The sequence below is a fragment of the Zingiber officinale genome, chromosome 1B, assembly GCF_018446385.1.
Source record: "Zingiber officinale cultivar Zhangliang chromosome 1B, Zo_v1.1, whole genome shotgun sequence".
NCBI lineage: Eukaryota > Viridiplantae > Streptophyta > Magnoliopsida > Zingiberales > Zingiberaceae > Zingiber > Zingiber officinale.
This window is the reverse complement of record NC_055986.1, coordinates 137148162-137164376: the sequence shown is the minus strand read 5'-3', so window position 1 is coordinate 137164376 and position 16215 is coordinate 137148162. Positions and strand designations below refer to the sequence as shown.

Sequence of the window (16215 nt, the reverse complement as noted above, 5' to 3'; positions counted from 1 at the left end):
TATGAAAGAAGATAAAGATTCATTATTAATATGTTCATTTAAAACTAATACTATATTAGAAAAATTTTCTAAAACTAATTGAGCATTGGGATAATAAATACCGGAAAGTTGTTCGGCTGCATCATTAAATACTTTTAAAATTTCATAAATACTACTAAAAGTATTCCATGGTTGTGAAAATGAATCTTGTAATAATTGGTATATTGAATTTTAATGTGTTGTACTATCACGTGAAAATTTTTTAGGTCTCATTCTATTAGTTTTACAAAATATACCCCATTATTTCATTATAGATGGATGAAACCATAAATAAGAAATTAAAATTCTAATTGGTTTAAGATAATTTTCTAAAATTTTTAATCCATCTTAAACACATAAATTTAAAATATGACATACATAATGAATATAAAAAAAATAAACCATCATAATAGGTTGACAAATAAATTTTAGATCATCTATACAAGGAGTATTAGAACTAGCATTATCTAATGATATTAAAAATATTTTATGAGTTAATTTATTATTTTCTTAAATTAAACATAATAATTGTGCCATGTTATGAGTATTATGTGATTCATTAAAAACTCTATATAAGTTAACAATATTTTTTTAGAAGTTCTAAGAGTTATCGATTCAATGCCAAGTCACACCTATATGCGAATGTGTTTGCTATTGATCACTCCAAATATCAGAACATTAAAAACTTAATTATTTAATTACTAAATTCATCAATTAAATTCTTTTTCCTTGTTTTACTAATTGTTTAATTGTACGAGTAAGTATAGTCCTAGGTACACGTTTAGCACTATTAAGAAATTCTTTATAAAAATCTTTAAATGTGCATTTAGATCTAAAACTAAAAGAAAGATGTTCTATGAAAATAAATTTAGTTAATGATTTTCTTAATATATTATCCAAATATAAAAATAAATCTGAATCAATACTTTTGCTAATTGAAGAAAATCTATATAATTGTATTTGTAAAACGGTCGAGTTCATATTCCGTCGGGTGCTTCATTTCTACATATCGTTTTAGCGACCCATAGCCACCGCCGGCTTAGAATTTGTAGGAAGCATTGCAGTGCTTATATTTTGCACGCAATTCTCCCGACGGAAGAATGATATTCTCAAAATGTTTAGTGAAAATAGAAGACTTTAGAGAAGGAATTTCCTAAATCTTTAGAAGTAATTGCATTGGAACTTTCTTGTCTTTTAGGTGTCGAATTCGGAAGGTGCTCGATCTCATCATCAGTGGATTGAATGTTGGATTTCTCGCGAGGATTCACTACTTCCTTTCCCTTCCGAGCTCGATATGATGTACTTCCACGACCTCCTTCCATTGTAATTAAAAATTAGAAACGAAAGTACATAGAAATGGAGACGAAAATGTATGGAGAATACGAAATTGAGATTAACATTAGAGAAAACGTGTGTGAAAATACTGAAATGAACTCTCTATTTATAAAGTTTGGATATTAACGGATACTAAATCATAGTCATTGATAAAAAAAACCAGTCAAATGATCTTAACCGTTGAAAAAAATACCCAAAAAACTACACCCCTCCCTTAATGGCTAGGAACTACTAGTTTTCAACTGGCAAAAATTTTTAAAAAAAATTGTGTGAACTAACGGGCCAAACCGACGATTAACCGATGGTCCGTCGATTCTTGACATATGGAACCGGAACCGGAACCGGCCCCGCAGGTTGTTGGGCCAATTCCAATTTGGCCCGGTCAATCCGATTAATGGACAATTGACCCATTGACCTGATTACATGCCCATAACCAGGTCTGACTCGGACCCGACCCGGGTTGGGTCTAGATATAGGCTTAGATTCTCTTAAAACTTGAAACTCGTAATTGCAGGTATTCTTTAGTTAATTTGCTAGTGGAACAGTCGTCATCAATATTATAGAGAGCATCTTTGGATTACTATCCATGGCATTAATCAGATCTGCAGTTTCAAGGTTTTGTCTACCTCCAGCCACGCCTGTTGCGACGAACCCTTTTCACTCCACGCCTCCGCCGCCGTCTCTTTAGCCGCCGCCGCCCGCCGCCTCAATTCCCTCCCTCCCTCCGACTCCATCACCCACCTCACCTTCGCCTCCACCTCTTCAGCCTGTACCATATCTCTGTCGTAACCTTCCATCACCACCGCCAATTTCATCTGTTCCACCAGGAACACCTTGTTCATCCTCTGTTCCGCGTACAGAGGCCACGCCACTATCGCCACTCCGGCGGAGATCGCCTCCAGCGTTGAGTTCCACCCGCAGTGCGAGACGAAGCATCCCACCGACCCGTGGTTCAGCACCTCCACCTGCGGCGCCCACGACTTCGCCACCATCCCCCTCTGCTTGGTACGCTCCAAGAATCCCTCCGGCAACAGAACATCAAGGTCCGGCTCCGACGTCGGCGTCGGAGGATCCTTAGGGACCCGAACGACCCAAAGAAATCGCTGCCCACTTCTCTCGAGGCCAACGGCCATCTGCTTGAGCTGCTCCACGGAGAACGAACCCATGCTGCCAAAGCAGAGGAACACCACGCTATCGCTTGGTTGTGCGTCCAGCCACGCCATGCAGTCTGCTTTTGCTTCAACCTTTCCTCTGCTCCCTTCCGTGATCAGAGGCCCGATGCAATAGACAGTTGGCATTCGGCGTCCGGGAAGGCACGCCCCTTCCCGAAGAGCCTTAACGGCCTCTGCCTCCAGCGACTCGAACGAGTTGATAAGGATGGCATCACCATCCGGGAGCCGCCGGGCAACCTTGTTGACGAAACTTTCATATGACTCGGAAGCGCGATTTATAACATCTCTGGGCATATCGGGGGCGGGAATAGGAGGCAGTCCGGGGAAGTGGATAAGTGTATCCGCGAGCTCGCAGAGGTCGAGATCAGTGAACTCAAGGAAGGGAAAGTAGAGCATGGAGGCGAGAGCGGAGGCGCTGGTGGGGAAGAAGAAGTGGGCTGGGATGCCGAGCTCGACGGCAACGTCGAGAGCGACGGTGCATAAGAAGTCGAGTACGATGGCGCGGACATCGTTTTCCAGGCGGTGGGCGGCGAGGAAACGAAGGAGCTCATGGTTGTTGCGCCGTACGCCCTCGATCGTCATGGGTATGGAGGGGAAGGTGGCAGAGAGGCTGGCAGTGAAGGAGTCGTCAGGCGGCGGGAGCTGGTGGAAGGAGATGGATGGGTGGACGGAGGAGACACTGGCAATGAAGGAGTCGAGGGAAGGGTGCTTGATGGGGAACTGCATGAGGACCACTGCCACGGCAAAGTCGTGGCGGAGGTAGAGCTTGGCCAGCTCTACCATGGGGAGTAGATGTCCGATGCCGGACATGGGATACAGCACCACCGTTGGTTTCGTTGCCATTTCCGATCCCTCGACGGCCATTTCCACTACTACAAGGTCTCCAACAAAATCAAGAGGCAGAGGAGTGATGAGGAAGAAGACGAAGAGCTCTTGATTTCCAGGGGCATACAAATGCGAAGAAATGGATTACCGCCTTTCATTAATCATTTCTTGACGCCACACCTCAAGCCTCTAGGTGAACCGAAATATTTAAAATATTTCAATGTACCTGCTGCACTGTATTTCAATATATAAGTTGGTAAACGGTGTCAGATTTTATATATAGATTAATTAAAAATATATTTTTTTCAAAACATTCTGATAAAATTTTAAAATTACTAAATTACATAGTTAGTTTTAAAATTATTAAATCATGTTTATATCTAATTCTTATCTTTTCTCTACAATATTTTAAAGCAATCATATTGATTTGAGTTGGTATCCAAATGTTCTTATCTTATGTCTACAATATTGTCTTATCTTATCTCTACAATATTTTAAAGCAATCATATTGATTTGAGTTGGTATCGAAATGTTCTTATCTTATGTCTACGATATTTTCTTATCTTATCTCTACAATATTTTAAAGCAATCATATTGATTTGAGTTGCTATGGTAATCTCAAAATTTTAAGTAAATTAATCGATTGATTTATATATTTTTTAATATTAAAATTGATTATAAATAAAGTCAGTTGATAAAATAAACGTAGATGTGAATTGATAGAAAATTAATTTTTATATTTTTGACTATTTCTTTTTATTATATTCATGTCCTCAAATTGATGTTGGTTCGATTTGTTGCTTTTTCAATTTTCTAGTAAAAAATATATTTCTATTAAATAAAAAATTATTCTTACAATTTTTTTTGATTTTACATTTTCAAATTTAGAATTGGTAAAATAATCTCTTTTAACAAATTTCACATATATAGTTTTTCAGTCTTAAAATTGGTGCAACACTACTCGAGTGATATTTCTCTACCCTTTTCTTTCGCACTACTAATCCATGACCAAGTCTTGGTACATTCTGTTTTTCATTTTTCTTTTGTGAGGTTTATTTGAAATGACCCATCAAAAAGGTTACAATACCGTATGTCTGCCTTTTTTCTCCAGTGAGGATTTCGGAATTAGAAAGCCCGGATGAAGGACCACCTGAAGACTCATGTGGAGATGTGGATCATCATTCATGCTGGATTCACACTCCCCACCGAGGACAAAGTACTCATCCTTTGCGACAAATGAGACACACCAATAAGGAAAAAAGTACGGTCAAGGCTAATGCGAAGGCAACTCAAACCTTGTAGTGTGGACTAACGAAAGAGGAGTTGAACCTAGTCGGTCCATTCTCAAGTGCAAATGACCTATGGGAGAAGTTGATTGAACAACACAAAGGCACATCTAATGCAAAAATAAGTAAATGTGGCGTTATTTTAAATAAGTTATATAATATTAAAATGCATGATGATGAATCGACGAGTCAATTATACACTCGGATCCAAGACTTGCTCAATGGTCTCCACGTGATTGGTCAGAAAGTGGAAAATCATTATGTTATTAGTATGCCTTAAATGATTTTTTAAGAAACACTTTGTGGGCATCTATGATAGATGCTTACAAAGTCTCTAAGAATCTTTTTTTAATTAGATTAGATGCACTATTTTCCAAGTTTGAATTTCATAAACAATCTAATGCTACTCTGACAGAGAAAGATATCGCATTACTTGCATAAAAACTCACAAACAAAAAACTGAAGGCCAAGTACCAACCTAACCCGAATACGAAGATGAATCGAATTCCAACAACGAAGAGATCATCACCGAACTAGTAAGTTTACTTCGGAAATTGTGCAAAAATAAGAAAAGATTCACCAAACATGAGATCAAAAAGGTGATCCATACAAAAGACAAGAAGACAAGCCCAAACACAAGTACGCAAGACAACTCAGATGTAACCTGCTACGGTTGTAAGAAGAAAGGGCACTACAAGCCAGAGTGTTCGAACTTAAAAGAAATGAAGCAAAAGAGAAAAAAAGGCCCTAAAGGCTACTTGGGACAAATCTTCCTCGGAAAACTCTAACAAAACACAAGCAAGCGAGCTTCATTGCTCTACCAGTACAAGCTTACGTTGTTGAAACCGAGTCTGAATTCAAAATCGGAGCTAAATTCGAAGCTGAGTCTAAGCAAAGCCACATATCTGTATCCATTTCAGACGATCCAAATAATGAGACATATTCTCCTACAGAAGAACGGTTGTATAATTTAATTAATTGTATTATGCAAAAATTGGCAAAATCTAAAGTCCAGGTCAAGTCATTCTAAAATGAGGTAACAACTCTTAAGAAAGTGACTAACCTAGGTTCCTTGACTGACCAAGTTCAAGATGGAACCTTAACTCTAGTCCAATAACTTGAGGAAGAGACTTCCACATTAAAAGTCAAAGCCAAGAAACTAAAGGACACATTAAAATTGTTCACTTTGGGTTCCAAGAATTTTGATTTGATTCTTGGAAAATAAAGGGTCGTGTACAACCGATCTAGACTCAAATACAAGGCTAAACATAAATTTAGATCTTACTTGTCTTTAGTGAATCAAATAAATAGAAACCTAGTCTAAGCATGGGTCCCTAAGTTTAACTTAACTAATCAAGTTGTACTTAATCAATTTTGGATCCCCAAAGATTAAATCCATTATCTTGATAGACCTTATCGAGGCTATGATCCAAGGGAGAAAATAGAAAGACCATGTTTATTGTTAGATAGATTTGTGTATTTGCTTGATTGCTTGATTTACTACTTTCCTTATTTTGGCTTAGAATAAGATGATTAGATAAAGACTTAGGCTTGATCGACTCTTGACTATTAGACCAAGAATTTTCAGAAAAAAAAAGTTAAAACATTCAATTTCCTTAAAGGTTTTGTCTAGAAGTGGTTGTTGCGTCGATAACTAAGAAGACCCCTACAGCTTGCCACAACTTGGAAGCTAATTATCGAAATGACTATTCAACCTACTAATTGTCAAACCTAAGTCTAACTCAAATGTAAATCAATCATTAGATTTCAAATTAAATTAAAAAAAATATCTCACAAATACCTATAAGGTTTCCTGATTGAAAATCTAAAAATGGGTGAGATGTTAGGATTAATCAATCTAGACCTACTTAACCCAACTTTCACAAACTAATCAATCAACCTACTTAATCTAACTTTCACAAACTAATCAATCAACTAACCTAACTTTCACAAACTAATTAATCAACTTACTTAACCTAACTTCAATTGAATCAAATTCAAATAAATTGATCAAATACAAACCAAGTCAAATTCAAATATACTTTAATATAATTCAAACTTATTTTTTTTCAAACTTAATATTGTTCAAAATTCAAACACATAATTACTTTTTTTTTAATTTAAAATTAATATTTTTTTTTAAATTCAAACTTAATTTCTTTTCAAAATTCAAACTTAATTATTTTTTAAAAATTCAAACTTAACATTTTACAAAACTCAAACATAATTAATTTAAAAAAAATCAACTTAAAATCAATTTAAAAATTAATATTAACTTAACTCCATCTCATACAAACTCAAAAGCTTAGCATATTTGATAACATAGAATGAATAGATGAAAAATCAAGAAATTCAATCTACCCAAAATTATTGGTAAAAAAGCATGAAGATAATTATAACTTACTTAAGTTTAGTATACTTAGAAAGCACTTAGGAATATACAAGGTAACATAATTTCTACTTCCTTATTTTTAAGTCTTTAATTTCTACTCTAAAAATTTATTTTCAAAATTTCTACTTTTAAAACTAATATGTTTTAAACTTTAAACTCTATCTTTCTAAAATCAATATTTTCAAAATTAAGCTATGGATTTAGACTAGATTATCCACCTAGAAAGAATTATCATATAGAATCAACCTAAAAGTTAGACATTTTATTAAGATTAATAAATAAAGTATATTTAAATATTATTTTCAAAATTAATCATTTTATTTTATACATGCTTGGACTCTAGGGTTTTACTCATGCATTATCTAATTTTTCAAACTTTTTCAAAAACAATAATGATTTAACTACTTTTGTATTCAAAATTTCTATTTAAAACAAATACTTAAAAGTTTTTTTTTAAAAAAACTAAGGCATTAATTAAGAGAGGGAATTCTATATATTTTTTAAAATTATTTTTAATATATGTCATGGGAGAAATAAAATTAAAAATTAAGTTTCAAATTAAACTTTTTCAAAATCAAGTACGTTTTTTAAAATTTCAAAATCAAGTACTTTTTCAAAATTTCATATCAAGTTTTTTTCCAAAATTTCAAATGGTAAATTTTACAAAATTATTTTCAAAGCTACAATTTTTAAAGAAATTTTTTAAAGTTAAGAGTTATTTTTCAAGAGTAGCTTAAGTTTAAAATATTTATGAAAATCTTGAAAATTATACTTAGAAATTATAAGCTTTGAAAAAAAAATTGAAAAATCTAAGGGAGCATTTGGTTTATATTTTCTATGTTGTTTTTTATTTTCATTTTCTCAGAAAATAAAAAATGTGTTTAGTTTACATTTTTCACGTCCGTTTTCTATAAAAAGATAGAGCGTTTTCTAAGAAAATAGAAAATACGGAAAAGTCATTTTTCAAAAAAAAAGAAAATATGATTTTTAAAAATGAAAACAAAAATGCAAACAAACCAAACACCCCCTTGTTTATATTTTCAGTTATTCTTAATTTGTTATACTTTACTTAACTTTGAACTGTATTGTCATAATAAAAAAAATGAGAGATTATTGGTGCAGGAAGCACCAAATGATCAAACCAAAGTTTTGATAATGACAAAGGGTTCAAAGTTAAAATTTGTTGTTGTTCTAATAAGTCTGACTAAGTATACATGAAAGCCCTTAGTGATCTTACGCAAGGTGAAGGTCATAGTTGAGACTAGGTAAAGAAGTCCTAGTGGACACTAGATAGGTGGAAAATCCTAGTTGCGGCTAGACAAGGAAGTCTTAGTCCATGAGATTAGATAAAGTTTTGGCCGATCGAGGACGTTAGGCAAAAATCCTAGGTTCGTGGACACCAGGTGGAAGATTGGACAGGTTAGAGTTCGGACATCTAACAAAAAGTCTTGAAGTCTCAAATATTAAGAAAAAGTCCAAATAATTTGGAGGATTGGTTTAACATCAGGTAAACTCTCCTGAAAAGACTAGGTAAGAACACATTCTCCGTTGAGGGAACAGTACGCGTCAGTTCGACCTAAGGTTTCAGGGAAATCTGAAAGTTAGAATCGGACAATCCGGAGACTGTCAAATACTTTTCTTTCCATATTACTGCTTGTTAGACTAACCTTGTGATGCAGAATAATGAAGTTGGAAGATAGCTTTAAATGGGCATCTAGGCGTTCGGATGGGGTCCAAGCGCCCGAGATGGGACCAAACAGGCAACCTTAGGAGCTGAGGTAGTGCACGTTGATTGGCTAGCATACGTCACAGTCCAGACACCCGGACAGGTCTAGATACCTTGGAGATGGATAAAGTTTACCGAATAGAGTTTCGACAAGAGCACACCACGTCAGCCTTGTGGGGGCGCCCGGGGACTAGTCCAGGGTCCCAGATAAGACTATAAAAGGAGGGCTCGACCAGCACCTCAAATACATCAATTCCAATGATCTTCTCTTTTGCGCGTTACTCAAAAGATGATTCTATGACGCTGTAACACTGCTTCGACGACCGAAAGCTCGCAACTTCAATTCTTTAGTTGTCGGTATGATTTCATTTACTGCACTTAAATTATTATCTCTTTGTATTTATAATATTCAGATTTAATAGTGGATTGCCTAACGAAAGTACTCTCATGTGCGAACCTTAAAGTAGGAGTCATCACAGGCTCCGAATCAAGTAAAAAACCTTAGTGTCATTATTATTATTATTTTCTTTCCATTGCATTATTCTCTTCGATAGTTTTTACGAAAAATGTGAAAAAGCTACGAGCGCTATTTACTCCTCCCTCTAGTGCTTTTGATCCTACACAGATTAGATGTCATATGGCGTGGCCTTGAACGAAGTCACGGGAAGGTCCGAAGTAGGTTAAGAGTGATCAGACCAGGATACTCGCGAGGAAGCTCAGAATAGGTCAGAGTTACCGAATGTTCACGGAGAGACCCATAGCAAGTTAGGGTGATCAGATGCAGATGCTTGTAGGGAGGTCCGAAATAGGTCAAGATAATTGAATGCTCACGGGGAGACCCAAAACATATCAGGGTGCCCGAATGTTTACAGGGAGACCCGAAGCAGATCAAAATGACCTAATCCAAATACTCGTAGGAATGCCAAAAATAGATCAGGAGTGACTGAATACTCATGAGAAGACTCAAACTATGAGAATAATTATGATCTTTTATTTTAACGAAGAATTATCAGGATTCAATTAAAATCTCATATTAATTTTTTTTAAAAAAAAATCATCAAAATCTTATATTAAAAAGATTTTTAAAAAATCATCAATTTAGAAGGATGTGAGGTACTTCATTAGCGTAACATCTTTAAAATATAACTCAAAAATAAAATTATACGAATTTAAACTAAAATGATAAATATTATGATAAATATGTCATTATAATAAAGATATATAATATCTTTTAGGCACGCCAATTTAAACATTATATAAAAAGTTAATTTGCCAGCTCTAATAATGCACAGAGCATCTTTGGATTACAATATGCAAATTCATAGCATTCAGAATCAGATCTGCATCTCCAAGGTTTTGACTACTTCCAGCCACGCCTGTTGAGACGACCCCCTTGCACTCCACGCCTCTGCCGCCGTCTCTTTAGCCGCCGCCGCACGCCGCCTCAATTCCCTCCCTCCCTCTGACTCCATCACCCACCTCACCTTCGCCTCCACCTCTTCAGCCTCTACCATATCTTTGTCATAACCGTCCATCACCACCGCCAATTTCATCTGTTCCACCAAGAACACCTTGTTCATCCTCTGCTCCGCGTACAGCGGCCACGCCACTATCGCCACTCCGGCGGAGATCGCCTCCAACGTCGAGTTCCACCCGCAGTGCGAGACGAAGCATCCTACCGACTCGTGGTTCAGCACCTCCACCTGCGGTGCCCACGACTTCGCCACCATCCCCCTCTGCTTCGTCCGCTCAAAGAATCCCTCCGGCAACAGAACATCAAGGTCCAGCTCCGACGTCGGCGTCGGAGGATCCTTAGGGACCCGAACCACCCAAAGAAATCGCTGCCGGCTTCTCTCGAGGCCAACGGCCATCTTCTTGAGCTGCTCCACGGAGAACGAACCCATGCTGCCGAAGCAGAGGAACACCACGCTATCGCGTGGTTGTGCGTCCAGCCACGCCAAGCACTTTGCTTTTGTTTCATCCTTTCCTCTGCTCCCTTCCGTGATCAGCGGCCCAATGCAATAGACATTTGGCATCCGGCGTCCGGGAAGGCACGCCCCTTCCTGAAGAGCCTTAACGGCCTCTGCTTCGAGCGACTCGAACGAGTTGATAAGGATGGCGTCACCATCCGGGATCCGCCGGGCAATCTTTTTTATGGAACTTTCATAAGACTCCAAAGCGCAATTTATAACCTCTCTGCTGAGCATATCGGAGGCGGGAATAGGGGGCAGCCCAGGGAAGTGGATGGGTGTATCTGCGAGCTCACCGAGGCCGAGATCAGTGAACTCAAGAGAGGGAAAGTAGAGCAGGGAGCCGAGAGCGGAGGCGCATGTGGGGAAGAAGAAGTAGGCTGGGATGCCGAGCTCGGCGTCGGCGACGACGTCGAGAGCGTCGGTGCATAAGAAGTCGAGGACGACGGCGCGGACATCGTTTTCCAAGCGGTAGGCGGCGAGGAAACGAAGGAGCTCATGGTTGTTGCGCCGTACGCTGTCGAGCATCATGGGTATGGAGGGTAAGCTGGCGGAAACGCCAGCAGTGAAGGAGTCGTCAGAATCAGGCGGCGGGAGCTGGTGGAAGGAGATGGATCGGTGGGCGGCTGAGACACTGGCAATGAAGGACTCGAGAGAAGGGTGCTTGATGGGGAACTGCATGAGGACCACTGCGACGGCGAAATTGTGGCGGAGGAAGAGCTTGGCAAGCTCTACCATGGGGAGTAGATGTCCGATGCCGGACATGGGATACAGCACCACCGTCGGTTTCATCGCCAATTCCAATTCCTCGACGGCCATCTCCACTACTACAAGGTCTCCAACAAAATCAAAGAGGCAGAGTGAAGAGGAAGAAGACGAAGAGCTCTTGATTTAAGTGGGCAATGCTTACCCATAAAGTAGGAAGAGATGGATCCCGTGGTCCCGCCTTTTCGGTAAACATCAAGGAGAGTCACGGTATCATTGAGTGAGGAAGAAAAACAGATGCGAATTCCGATGAGAGAAAAACAAGGCACGTGATCACTGACAAGCTGACGTTTTTTTTTTTAGAGACGAATGCCGAAGCAGAAGAATGTGATCCGATGATGGTGAAAAGTCCATCTCGTTGTCACGACGATGGAGGTTAAAACTAAAACGATCAATATTTAGATGACATGAATTGATCGGGTGAAATATATTTCGATCAGGAAGAAGGTTTCGATTTGTTATCGTCTTTATCATGGAAAGTAATCAAACAATAGATGTTCAAAAAAGATAATGTGGAAAAATTGAGTCGATGACTATCCTATTAGATCAGACAATAAAGATTGATGTGTGCAGAGTTTAATTTCGGCTGAACGACTATCTTACTTGGTATGATATTAGACTTCGATCAAATAGCTATCTCGATTGGCCTAGCAGCAGACTTCGGCAATAACAAAGTGGACCTTCGGTTGAACAGACATACACTGAGAAACAGTGAGATTTTGGCCGACCAGACGGAGCACCAGGGTGGCGAAATTTCGGCCGAGCGGCCAATCCGCTAGGCCTAGCAGTACACTTTTGATGATATTTAGTGATATCTTTTTGGGAGTTGGTGCCGCAGACATCGGGCATGGACTGCTAGAAGATCGTACGACGGAAGCTTCCACTGTCACTTCAGAGATATGCTCGGCCTGTTAAGGTACTATGTTAGGAACACTTTACTAACAAGTCTTTTCAGGGAAAACTTTGAGAAGCATGCTCGCCTTGGGAAGCATGTACGGGCGCTACCGGAGCTCTATTTAAGGGGGGGATTCAAGCATCTACGGAGGTATGCGATATTCACTGTTTGTGCTATAGTCTTCTCGTTGCTCCGCTTTCTACTTCAGCGTTGGTGACTGACTTGAGCGTCGGAGGGCCAACGCCGGGACCCGTCCTTGACTCGGCGCTGACGTAGTTTGTGTTGTAGGTCCGAGCGGAGTGTACAGGAGGTCAGCATGAGCACCACATCCCCAGCTTTCTGTCTCTTCGACTTTCGGAAAGGATCATATTTGGTGTTGTCTGTGGGAACGTTACTTGCATTCGAGCCGAGAAGATGGAGGACGCTGGACGACTCACCACCGTGACGCTCACCCAGGAGGAGCTCGAGATGCTCGTTCAAGCCCGAGCGGCAAAGATGATCGAGCAACAACAACAGTAGATGTTAGGCGATCGACAAGCGCCACAGCCTGCAACATTAGCGGCCGGAAGACCAAGCGGAGCAAATCTCCGTATGGGGGCAGAACCGAAGGCCGACCGGCACAAAGGGTGAAGCGCCACCCGCACCAATCCCCTTCCATTGCGCTTTGTTCCAAACCCCCTCGGAGATAGCCCAGGCGAATCAAGAGCGTGGATCATCTTCGGATGATGCTCCCATTCGGGATGCACCAAAAGGCAAGGTGCCTCGAACAACGCATCGCCCGAACGGATGAACCGACAGTTCTCAGAGAAGATATTACAAGATCCTCTGCCCAGACATTATACCCCGCTGACGATCGGGACATATAACGGATCGACCGATCCAGATGATCATTTAGATCAGTTCGATAATGAAGTCACGCTGCACCAGTATACAGACAGAGTGAAGTGCCGAATATTCCTCACCACTCTCTCCGGATCGGCGCAGCGTTGTTTAGAAGACTGCCGGACGGATCAATACGCAGCTTCAAGAATTTCCGAGCTGCTTTCTTACACCACTTTGCCAGCAGCCAACGCTATTAAAAGACGAGCGTCAGTCTCTTCTCCTTGAAGCAGGGATCGAAAGAAACACTCTGAGCATACATACAATGTTTCAACCATGTAGCCATGGACATCCCCTCAGTCTCATCCGAGACGATGATGAGCGCCTTCACCTAGGGGCTCGTCGAGGGAGATTTCTTCCGATCGATCATCATGAAGCCGCCCAAGGACTTCAACCACATGCTCAAGAAGCCCAAGCAGCCAGAAGGAAAGAGGCGCTAACTGAACATTCGACGCTCACCACCGACCGTCAAGCAACCATCAGCCACCCAAGGGGCCGAAGGCCGAAGGACGCGGCCACATCAGGAGACCAGGGCACATGCTGTATAGCATGTGGCTTCCGGTCGGCCAAAGGCATTAAAGGGCAAAGTATGGACACTAATGTTATACTCTTTCCACCAACCAGCGACCCACAACATGTGTGATTATCGCGATCTAACACCAATTGTTAGCCGGCCAGCTCCACGCGGATACCGCCGTCGATCTCCTTCTCTCGATTGGCGATAGAGACATAGATCCACTGAGCGGCGGGAGGACGATAGAAGGGTGCTCGAGCGGCACCACCAACATCAGTAGAGGGATTGTTGGTGCAATCGACCTAGGTTTGATTGGTACGATCATGGTTTTAATGTGTGTATCAAAGAGTTTAAGTTAGACTTTCATATGTATTTGATATGTGTTTGAGTCTTGTAGGACTTGGTAAAACACATGAGAAACTTGGTGCGGCCAAGTGAGGGAAGCTTATCTAAGGGCTCAGATCCGTGAGTCGGTGAAGAATGGTGTGGAAAGACATCCAAGGGACCGCCGGATGAGGAGTGATGAAGTGGAGCCGAAGGAAGCAGACTTTAAGGCAACGTGAAGGATGTCACGGAGAAGGGCCACATGCTCGGGTGCATCTGAGGGACGAAGGCCGAGGAAGAGAGCTTCAAAGGCGACTCCGGAAAGGATGAGTGTGAGTGAATGTAAGGTACCAGTCGACTTGTACTTGGACCAGTCGGCTGGTCCAAATTCACGAAGAGCACATAGTGCTTCTATGCTTATCGGCTACAGGGATTAGTCGACTGATCTCAGGACCAGTCGATTGGTACATAGCCATTGGTAGGATCGCGGATTCTGCGGAGTGCCGTTGTCTGTGTCCAATGGTCACACAAGTCGACTGATGCATGGATCAGTCGACTGGTGTCGGATTGAGTTGATTTGTTGATCAACTCTCTCCACTTATAAAAGAGGAGCATTGGGGCATAAAGGAGGTTACTAATTATTGTTGAATCACTCCTTTGTTATTGTCCAAAGCTTCCAAGTCCACTCTTCCTCTCCAAACTAAGTTCCATCTTGTAAGAGGAAGAGAGCTTTGTGAGAGGTTGTACTCCACTGAGAAGGAGTAAGATCTAGCCGGAGATTTCCAGGGACTGATCCACCGAAGGATCAAGGGTTCGTCCACCTCAAGGACACGCCGTGGAATAGGAGCAAACAATCTCTGAACCACGTAAAGGAATCATGTTAGCATTTGTATTCTCTCTTGTTTGCTCTCATTGTTTTAGTTTTCGTATTTCCGCTACACACTAATCTTTTGTAGAGAAGAAATTGATTTGGGGGCGCTGTCTATCCAACCCCCTTCTAGCGGGCCCACTGATCTCCTACAAGTGGTATCAGAGTGAGACCACTCTTCAACAGACTAATCGCCAAGAAGAGCAACATCATCAAATGGCCGGCTCAAGCATTCATCCACCCAAATTCGAAGGAGAATTCTCTTGATGGTAAAAGAGAATGGAGGTATTTTTTGAAACCGATTTTGATATTATGCTAATCATGGAAAATGGTTTCGAAATGCCTAAGGATCAAAACAATGAGATATTAGAGAAAATAAGATGAAATAAGAAGCAAAGGGAAGATCATCTAGCAAACTCAAAGGCCTTACATCATCTACTAAATGTCCTTCCTCAACAAGAAGTAACAAGGGTTGAGAACTACTCAAGCACTAAGGAGTTATGGAAAAAACTAGTAGAACTTCATGAGGCGACATTGGAAGCAAAACTAGTAAGAAGGGATCTTCTCCGAACTCAACTCAACAATATCAAACTCGGAAAAGAAGAAAAGGTATCAATACTTCACGTTAGGATTAAAGAAATTTTGAATGGACTAACAAGTATAGGTGAGAATCTCTCAAACCGAGATATCTTGATGAAAGCCATCAATACTTTCCCAAGAATCACAACTTGGAACTCCATTATAGATTCATTCTACATTTCAAAGGATCTAGAGAAGAGCTCTCTAAATGAATTCATTTTGTTGGGTTTTTCGGGCCGCGAAAACCGCTTTTTCGCGTCGCGGAAACCCCGAATCACCCTAGCCAACGGATCTCGTGCGAAGAAAAATTCGAAAACATACGAGTACAAGTTACAAAACTTCTAGATCTACATGATGAAGATCTTTACCCTTGCTGCGTGCCCTTTTGCGTATCCCGCTCGTCCTCGGTACGCCGGATCTCGAAGTTGTCAATGTAGACAACTCTCTACACGTATCCACACGAACACACTAGGTGGAGGTAATCAAAAACCAAGGTGTGCTAGCACCTATGTGGTTCGGCCAAGGAAGGAGGAGAGGGAGAGCTTGAGAGGAAGAAGGAAGAAAATGCACACTTGAATGAATAATTGAATTCTCATTCAAACAAAAGTGGCCGGCCACTCTCCATTGTGTAACTCCCAAAATTGCATTAAGTGCAATTAATGTGAAG

General features: G+C 40.5%; 2 protein-coding genes across 2 annotated transcripts; both read right to left on the bottom strand.

Moving 5' to 3' along the window:
* Positions 1-1841: 1841 nt before the first annotated feature.
* Positions 1842-3567, bottom strand: LOC121981401 (anthocyanidin 5,3-O-glucosyltransferase-like). Its single transcript, XM_042533897.1, has one exon. The coding sequence runs from the start codon at positions 3387-3389 to the stop codon at positions 1950-1952; it is 1440 nt and encodes a 479-aa protein (XP_042389831.1). The 5' UTR covers positions 3390-3567; the 3' UTR covers positions 1842-1949.
* Positions 3568-9983: 6416 nt separating this feature from the next.
* LOC121981394 (UDP-glycosyltransferase 13-like) lies at positions 9984-11716 on the bottom strand. Its single transcript, XM_042533886.1, has one exon. The coding sequence runs from the start codon at positions 11541-11543 to the stop codon at positions 10089-10091; it is 1455 nt and encodes a 484-aa protein (XP_042389820.1). The 5' UTR covers positions 11544-11716; the 3' UTR covers positions 9984-10088.
* Positions 11717-16215: the final 4499 nt, after the last annotated feature.